Below are 9,271 nucleotides of genomic sequence, written 5' to 3' on the forward strand. Positions count from 1 at the left end.
TTACACCATATGTGACTGATCGACAACCCTTCACCCGCTAAGCCGCCTGAACCCTTTGTCTTAGCTACTGGGGAGCAGAACACGAAGAACAAAACTGAAACAAAGCAAAGCAACAACAAAAAAAAAGAATTTACAAGACAAGCAGACACTGCTAGTGCGGTCAAAAAAATTCGTGGCGCTACCTAGTGTCAAATTTTCCTAAACTACAGAACATAGGCTCTCTAGCTTTTGCACAATGACTTGTATCAATTTGTCTTTGTTACAGATCAATATTTTTGTAACACTTTGTTAGCTGTATTCTAGAAAATTCATTAATTAATACCAATAAAATATCTAAGTGGGTGATTTCTACAGATTTTAAAAGGTTTACAGCTTCGACAATATCACTTGTCATCGTGACGTTATCTTATTGAACGCATGTTTTGAAAACCTTTAGTGCAAAAAAATCTGTTCATTTTAAAATCATTTTCTTGTAACAAGTTTTGCCACTAAAAAGTGACACTGGTGAGCTGTGACGTAGGCCATATACGCGTATGCAAAATGTGTGTGAGAAGCGGGAAATGCTCTGAACAATCTCATTTTCCGCGCGACGAAGATTTATACATGTAGTATTCATTTATACAAATCTATGAAGAAAAGCGTTTTGCTCTGGCCTCGGTTGTTGTGAAAAAAAGTATGATTAATTTAAGACAAAGATACAAAAATTGCTGTGCAAAGTATGGATGACATTGATTCATCCGTTAAAGAGATATTTGAGGATAAGTTGCGCCACGAAATTTAACCGCACTATAGGATGGCATGATACATGTAGTGCGTTGACCCAAAAATTACAACATGATATAAAACTCAAAAGGTGATCACAGACACAGAAAGAGGCCCTGAAGTGATCGTACTTGGAGGGTGCTCCTACCAAACATTTGTCGACCGTATCTCTCCTCTTTTTCTTTTTTTTTTCGCTTCTTGCATGTTATTGTTACTCTCAAGTAGCACCTGTAATCTTCGGCACCTACATGGCCCTATTGTGATGCAAGTGCCGTAAAATTCTTACCAAAATATGACTTAATTGGGTGCCAACGCACTTTCACCAGTACAATACGTTGACGTGCATGTGTACATCATGAAACCGTTGTAAATACCACTGGACAGAGCATTAATATATACGCTTAAAATCGTGAACAGAACATAACTCAATACAGTATGATAGTGTTCACCTCTCATCAACAAGGAATTAAAAACAAAACTGTTGTGGATTGTACATAATGTATAATTGCAATTTGTATTTTCCTTTAGACTATTCACCATTTCAAGACATTTGTTTTCATGAACCTTGTACATGTATTCCTCATTGATTTTTTTAAATGACGAAAACAATGACATTAACAGCCTTTACTCATCTTAGAGATTGAATAGTCACGTTGTCTCTCTCTCTCTCTCTCTCTCTCTCTCTCTGATTGCGGGTTCGGTAGTTCGATTCGAACCCCAGCTTGGTCCGACGTTGTGTCCTCGGGAAAGGCACTTTACACGAATTTCCCACTTGATACGGTCCTTTCGGAGATGGATGTTAATCTCGGAGGTCCCACGTCTTCTCTTTAAAAAACTAACAGTGTTGATAGGGTCGTTACACCTATACCATTATTTTCTCTCTCTCACACTAAAAAACAAACAAAAACCGCACTCACACACTTACACCCACACATGCACACACACACACGCACACACACACACACACACACACACACACACACACACGCACGCACGCACACACACACACACACACACACACACACACACACACACACACACACACACATTCCCACTCGCAAAAGCGTGCGTGCTTGCGTTCAAGAGCTTTCAACACTATACTATATTCAAGGCATAAATATTATGAACTAAATAAAAGCGTTATACAAGGTGCCCACTACGGCTGGATCGGGCCGATCGTCCGACTCGGTCGCCTGAAACTGAAAACAAACACGTATGTTTTTGAGGCGACCGATTCGGGCGATCCCTTCTATTGTGCAGCACTGGGCACCCCGTATTAACTGGTCACAGTGTGACTGCACTACTCCCCGGCCATGGCCAGCCATCTCAGCACGTTCTCAGACGACGGGAGTTTGCTGCCTTCTCCTGGAAGAGCAAGTCTTGAATTCCTGAAGAAGGAAATAGGAAGGTGATTTAGGCCTAAATGTATTACACTGTCGTGTGAGATGATTGAGAACGTCTGTTTATGCGTGCGTGCGCGCGCGTGTGTGTGTATGTGTGTGTGTGTGTGTGTGTGTGTGTTTTGGGGGTTTTTTTTGGTTGTTTAGGGGGGGGTAGGTAAAAAGGGATAGGGACCTCTACGGCACAGCCAGACTTTTGCGACACGCACACACACACAAACACACACACACACACACACACACACACACACACACACACACACACATAATCACATACACACACGTGTGGATGCACACACATACAAACACAAACTCGCATACGCACACACAGAAACACATAGGAGAACAGACATACATACAAATATATACAGAGACAGACAGAGAAAGAGAGAGAGACATAAGTGTTGAGTGAAAGACAAATACACAAACACACACACACACACACACACACACACACACACACACACACACACACACACACACACACACACATTCAGAGAGAGAGACAGAGAGAGAGAGAAAGAGAGAGAGATACGCACAGGTCTATACGTTCTTAAACTAACCGTTCTCTGACCGTCTAGACACAGGTACATGCACACAAACACAACACGTGCACCCTACACTCGATCAAATAAACAGACATTTAATTTCCACCCAAATAGACGCATCGGGAAAAGTCTAATCCTCAATCCTCAAACACCTACTAACTCAACCCTCGTACTTGATATTTCGCAATTTTATTGATCAGCTTGTCTGAAACTCAAACAAACTTGTCACAAGTCGAGGACTATAGTTGTTTCAAACAACTCAACGGATCAAAAGATGGTCACATTGTGAAAAGGAAAAAAAGAAAAGAAGCAAAACAGCGAACTTTACAACAGATAGATAAGATGGAAGTCGGACAATAGCCTACCGGCAGTGCCATCCATCCATCCACCCTTACGTCAAAATATTCCCACTTAAAGGACGTGTCCCACCTTGGGCCACATTATAACTGTTTATAAAATCGATATTTAGACTTATGATTTCGAATCGGGTATCCTATGTCGAAAATCATACTCTGCCACACAGGATACCATATTCGAAATAGTAAAAAATAGTATCATCTGAATCAACACCATCACCTGTGATGTAGTGGTTAGGGGCTTCGCCGTCGCACACAAAATACCTGAGTTCGATTCTCGTGTGGGGAAATTATCTATTTTTCCAGTATCACGGTCTTTTTGCAGGGACGTTGTATCCTCTCAGCTCGGATTTGCCTTGACAGGAAGAGCCAAGACCGCCTGCTTAATAATCTAAACTGTGTCGATGTGGGCGTAAAAATACCTTTATCATTTTTTAAAAATAACAAGAGTTTTCACTATTACTCATAAATCGAATTTCTTCCGATCCACCAACTCTATAGTGTCAGCGAATTTCCAACCTGCTTGGGGAGCGGGGAGAGAGAGAGAGAGAGAGAGGGGAGAGAGAGAGAGGGGAGAGAGAGAGAGAGAGAGAGAGAGAGAGAGAGAGAGAGAGAGAGAGAGAGAGAGTGAGAGAAAGATCCTTTTTTTTTTACTTGTACGTAAGATTAGTAATTTTACTCAAGGATTTTTGCTTTTATAAAAAGCCTATTAATTGACAATGCTTCTAAAGATGTGTGACTAGAATACTTCACCTTTAAAACACTGGAGCACCGCACCACTGTGGATTACCCCTTCCTTTGTTAGTGCTCTCGACCGGCATTCTTCCGTTGCTGCCTTTTCTCAGGCTCTAAACAGTTAAATTAATGCAGACCAACTATCAGTCAAGCCAGATTCGGATCGCCCAGCGAACAATAACTCTCGGCAGAGCTGAGAAAGACGGCGCAGGGCTTTGTAAGGCTAAGTCCCCTCTCAGCTTGATAAATCTATGGCTTGTCAAAAGAAGGTGTTTGCGCCGAAGGTGTTCAGCGGAGACTTGACTACAGATAAGAGACAGAGGTCGTGAAATTAAAGAAAGTAGCCTGAAAGACACGCGCAGGCATGGGAATGACAGACAGGGATTAACAAATCACAACTTTGGGGACTTAGGCAGAGCCAATTGTGAGGTTCTGGGGTTGTTGGGTTGGGGTTTTTAGGGGGGTTTTCTGTTGGTTGTTGGTTTTGTGGTTTTTTTTAGGTATGTGCCGTAACGGCTTCTGTGTATCACCGTCTACTCCAGGTTATTATCTCATTTCCTTTTATGTCATTTGAAGTTTTAGAAGATATTTTTAGCTGTCTGATAACTAAAATTCTATAAGTCTGAACAAACAAAGACAAAAAACACACAAAAATTCGGCTAGAGCTATTTGAAGTTTTCCCCCCTTGAGAAGACAAAGGAGACTAAAGAATAAAAAAGTGCGGGTGGAGCGTACAACATACTAAAGGTTAAAAGAGGAGAACATAAACAGGGGCAAAAAAATAAAGAAAGATTTTTTAGCCTTGGCTTAACAGTGGTAAATAGAAAGGCGTTAATAGAACGCAGAGAGAGAGAGAGAAACAGACAGACAGACAGACAGACAGACAGACAGACAGACAGACAGACAGACAGACAGGCAGACAGACAGACAGACAGACAGACAGACGGACAGACAGACAGACAGAGAAAAAGAAAAAGAGAAAGGTGTCCATGCTAGTGATGTGTGTGTGTGTGTGTGTATGTGTGTGTATGTATGTGTGTATATGTATGTGTGTGTGTTTGTGTATGTGTGTTTGTTGGGGGGGTGGAGTGTGGGGGTGTGTCAGAGTGAACCCTCTGATGTGCGACAACCTTTCAGGTTCAGATCCCCTCTAAAGTATCAAAAGTTGACTTAATCACTATTTTCCCATAAAATTCCTAAAGCCCTACCTCTCAAACCTGCTCTCCGAGAAGGGCCAGGTTGCTGAGCAGTCTATTTCATCAGACCAGCTCTGTTCAGACGACTCTGACGTCACGGAACTTCCTGTAAATGTTGTGTCCTGGGTCAGTGACGTAGAGAGGAAAGAGCTCTCTGAGTTCTCCGCATAAAACCGCGTTTGTGGAGGAAACCGCTGTAGGTTTCTACTCGGATATTCAGCTCCACGATTTTCTTTTCGGCGAGCGTTTTGTGGAAAGGTTTCCGTGACAAATCTTGAGTCGAAACTCTCAGAGATGCTCGTAGAATCCTCCGTTTCGCTCATTTCGAATACAAAGTTTCTACGCCCAGCTTTGTCCATTTGCCTGATGGCGCTTAATTTGTAACCAGAAGTTTGTCCATGAAACACATTACCCCGATTCCTGAGATTGGTGACGTTGGTTATTCCTTCTTTTTCTTTATTCAATTTCTTTGACTTTGGACAAGTGCGGAGGTGGCTTTTGTTTTGAGGAGTGCTCTGTGCTGCAAGAGGCTCCTCTTCGTATCGGTATGAAATTTTCCCAGGTACCCTACCCGTCTTAATGTTTCCGAATGGTCTCATCGGTGGATATTCATGAGATGAATTTTGAATGGAAGTTTTGCCTGTCAAACACATGAATCTTCCTTCTTTTTCCATAGCAGATTTTTGCTCAACAAATTCTTTGTTAGAAGTTCTTCCTCTGAACCGCGTAAAAGGGAGCGGGATGACTTCCCAAGATGGATTGCTTGTGGGCGCATTACCTCCATACAGCATGTCGCATTTCAAATCGACGTCCGCTAGAGAAGTACCCAGATACAGATGCTGAGGTTGCACCACTGTCCGGTGTTCGGCTACTGATAGATGGTGGGCTGGGACAAGGGTGCGAGTCTCTGATTGTTTTCTCGCAGACTCTGACGACGTGAGAAAACTGACGGAAGTTGAAGCCTGGGACAGATCTATGCCCCTGGAGGACGATATGGTGTGACAAGACTCCCGTTCATTTAGCTCATGAACTTCATGCACATGAGAACAATTTGACTGAAGCCCGTTTTGGCCATCGTTTGATTCACAAGAGGGAAGAGTATATATAGTTATGTCGCCTTCCTTGCCCAAACGTTCTGAATACTGTGGCGATGTCCACTTTATTGCTGCTATTTGTTCATGCGGTGAGGTAGAACTGTTATCTAACGGTAGGCCGAGCTGCCGGAGGCGACGAGAGTGCAACGTGGCCTGGATAATGCTGATGAGGTCGTTGTCGTTGACGGAAGACTGGACGGTGGTGTCGGAGGAAAAAGTCAAATTTTCAGCCATATTGGAGGTAGACGCGGTTGTGACGGTGGCGAGAGAGGTGACGTCATTGCCGTATGCCTGAGGCTGGGTGTCTTGCAGCAGGTTACAGCCCACGAATTTGGCAATCAGCCCAACAATGAAACACGTTAGAATGCCAATTACGATAATAAGTTTTGACACGTAAGGAAGATCAGATCCCAACAACCAAAACGATAAAAGAACAATGTTTTCAATAAGAAATAACGAATAAAATCCTACGTATCTACACATGACACGATCAATGTGATCGTCAACGAGATCTAGACAGTTGAGAATAGACATCCCTGTGTGGAATAAGAAAGCAGAACACATGCCATCACACGTTCTTTTGTTGGGTTTACGCCGTTTCGAGAATAATATTGACGTTGTCAACATAAAAATGAAATGAGCACAGATGGGCACAGCCACCCACCAGCTTGTCTGAACAGCCATGAAGGAAATACACATGAAACGAGGAGAAATAACGAGGAGTGTACCCACAATGGTCATGACGATGGCTGTGTACGCTCGGGAGTTGGTGGTCGAATCGCTGATCTTATTGGTCCACGAGTCAGTGTTCAACTTCCGGCGCAGGTTGTACGCCGTGATGGCCAAAGCAGACGAAACAACTGACGTCATCAATGACAACGATTGAATAACGTTGATTTTCTGAGCTCCCACAAACAACTCTGTGTACAACACTACGTACGGAGAGCTTTGAAAAGCCACGTGAACCAGCCGTATGAGTATCAACTGTTTCAATTCGAATTCGGAAAAACACAATATCAATTTGAATATCCTCCACAAATAGCCTAAATTCACCGCGTGGAGCGCACCAAACATGATTTTAGCCCCTTTGTTGCGACCAAAATTCATGGATGCCAGCGTCAGAACAGCCGACGTTACAGACGTCACCAGGAATGTGGATAGCGTCATCAATAATATTGTTATGGCGACTGGGTTGTCGGCGAGAGGCTGGGCGTGTGATGACATGACGACGTAGAGCTGGAGTATTGTTTCTGCGTACAGCGCCATCACACTGAACGCTACTAGCATCACCGCCATCGAGGAGGTAACCTGACCCGACCCCAATAGGGATAACCGTATAAGTGTATAATTTATTTTGTTATTTGAATAGGTCTGATTTGAATTGATTTTACAACTTTTAAAGTCCAATGTAAGCTACTTACGGGGGCTGAATTCTAAACATTATCATTCGTCTGTAATGAAATAAGTTGAAGACTGCGAACATTTTTCAAATTGTCCAAATAATTGGATTGAACTCTGGGTCACCTGCAGTTAGCTCAAAATGGCCTTACTGTGTAGAATTACAGTAAGCAATAGAGTTTACTGGAAAGTCATAACAAATTTCGTAATAACTTTTGAAAATGTGGGACTTGGGAGGGGTGGTATTTCAATTTGAAAACGAGTGAAATAAAACACTCCTCATTAAAGTTACATCAATTTCTAGACAAATAGAACAGAGCCTTGTGTGTTCATTGATCCTTTCGTATGTTCGTGATAAGCCTCTATTTCCCTTGGTAACTGTACACACAGTACCGCCCTGTTAATACCTGATCCCAAAATTAAATCCGTTTAACTGTAAATGCGTTCAGTGAAATGTACTCCTTTCCAAACCGGTCCTTGAATCAGCGACGGTCAGCATTCCACAATAAGCAAAGCCGATAATAATAACAGAAGAAAAAAAAACCCCACAACAACCACCTCTAAGCGCAAGGACAGCTGTAGCCCCCGATGTAATGCATTTTCCCCCATGGCACACGTCAGGAAGGGAGCTAAAGAATGCACAATCCATTGCAGTGATCCGACATTACCGCAGGACACCCAGTAAAATTCAGGCGGCACGAGCCCATTATCCACTTCTCACCTGGAACACAACGCTGATTGCCCTCTCGAGAGGACTAAACTATTCTTTTTCTTGTTTCCCTCCCCTCCCATTAAGGGAAAATTCGCACTGATCCGATTGCGTGCCCTTTGCAGTTTTTTTCGTTAACTCTTCTTTTGCCAACAACTTTCCTCATGCCTTGTGATTTGAATTTAATTACGGTGTAGACGTATTTAGAGACCTAATTACTGAGCACTCTGCTCTGAAGGCGCCGAATCTTGTTGGTTTCAAAAGGCTGAAAAGGCCATTTAGAAGCAGGAGCTGAATGCTGTCCTTCTGGTGAACCGCATGTCCGTGAAGACGAACAACCATGAACCTTTTTTTCTGTGGAAACAACAATAATATTACTCGGTTTACTCTCGGTCAAATTTAATTTTCTGAATGCAAAGTCCCATTTATTCTATAGAACGACACAATTTGGGCAGGTTGTGAGGATATCTGCGAAGCTCATCGACATAAATAGCAGGTGGTTTAGTGCAAGAAAACAGGAAAAAGCAAAACAGTCAGACAGAAGCAATAAAGAGAAAGAAAAGATGTAGGACCTGCCATTTCGATTAGTTAGAAGGCGGTCTTCTTCGATCTTGCATACTAGCACCAACCATTGCAGACCGGGATATAATAGCATTCCTAAAGGAGAATAATATACTCGATTTAACAGATAAAAACGTCGCAAAGAATCGAACTCATACCTGCCCCGAGATCTCGAGAAGGCAAAGAGCTTATCTGAAGTCTAATTAATTGTTTGTTAATGAAAGGTTAATTTTGAACTTGAACTGCAACTGCAATGTCATTTTACTCTGTTATTTTTTTCGTGCTTTTTGAAGAGAATGGGAAGGTGGAAAAAGAGAGGGACAATATTGCAGTAGTTGCAGGGAAAAAATGAATGTTGTCTAAGTATTTCCGATTATCATAGACATGTTTGCACTATGTAACCTTTGGACATGGTTCGGGCTTAGTGCTAGTGTCGATTCAAATGCATTATTTTTTAAAACATTCATATATTATATACACACGCGCAAAAAAGGAGATGTGAATATATATAT

The 9,271-nt window shown here is 42.4% G+C and overlaps 1 protein-coding gene across 1 annotated transcript; it reads right to left on the bottom strand.

Annotated features, from left to right (window-relative positions):
- Window positions 1-1,761: 1,761 nt before the first annotated feature.
- On the bottom strand, window positions 1,762-8,633 carry LOC106012684. The gene is made up of 2 exons (XM_013086368.2): window positions 5,010-8,633; window positions 1,762-2,150 (listed from the first exon to the last, which is right to left on the bottom strand). Exons 1-2 carry the CDS (start codon window positions 7,385-7,387, stop codon window positions 2,063-2,065), a joined length of 2,466 nt encoding a protein of 821 aa, XP_012941822.1. The 5' UTR covers window positions 7,388-8,633; the 3' UTR covers window positions 1,762-2,062.
- Between the last annotated feature and the right edge of the window lie 638 nt (window positions 8,634-9,271).

The sequence above is a fragment of the Aplysia californica genome, unplaced genomic scaffold (genome assembly GCF_000002075.1).
Source record: "Aplysia californica isolate F4 #8 unplaced genomic scaffold, AplCal3.0 scaffold00459, whole genome shotgun sequence".
Classification (NCBI taxonomy): Eukaryota; Metazoa; Mollusca; class Gastropoda; order Aplysiida; family Aplysiidae; genus Aplysia; species Aplysia californica.

Bases quoted from the DNA above. Each gene is read 5' to 3' on its own strand.
- LOC106012684 (XM_013086368.2), bottom strand. From the start codon at position 7,387: ATGGCGGTGATGCTAGTAGCGTTCAGTGTGATGGCGCTGTACGCAGAA. The intron at 2,151-5,009 runs GTAGGGCTTTAG...TTCCTTCTTCAG, and splicing joins TCGGAGAGCAGGTTTGAGAG to GAATTCAAGACTTGCTCTTC.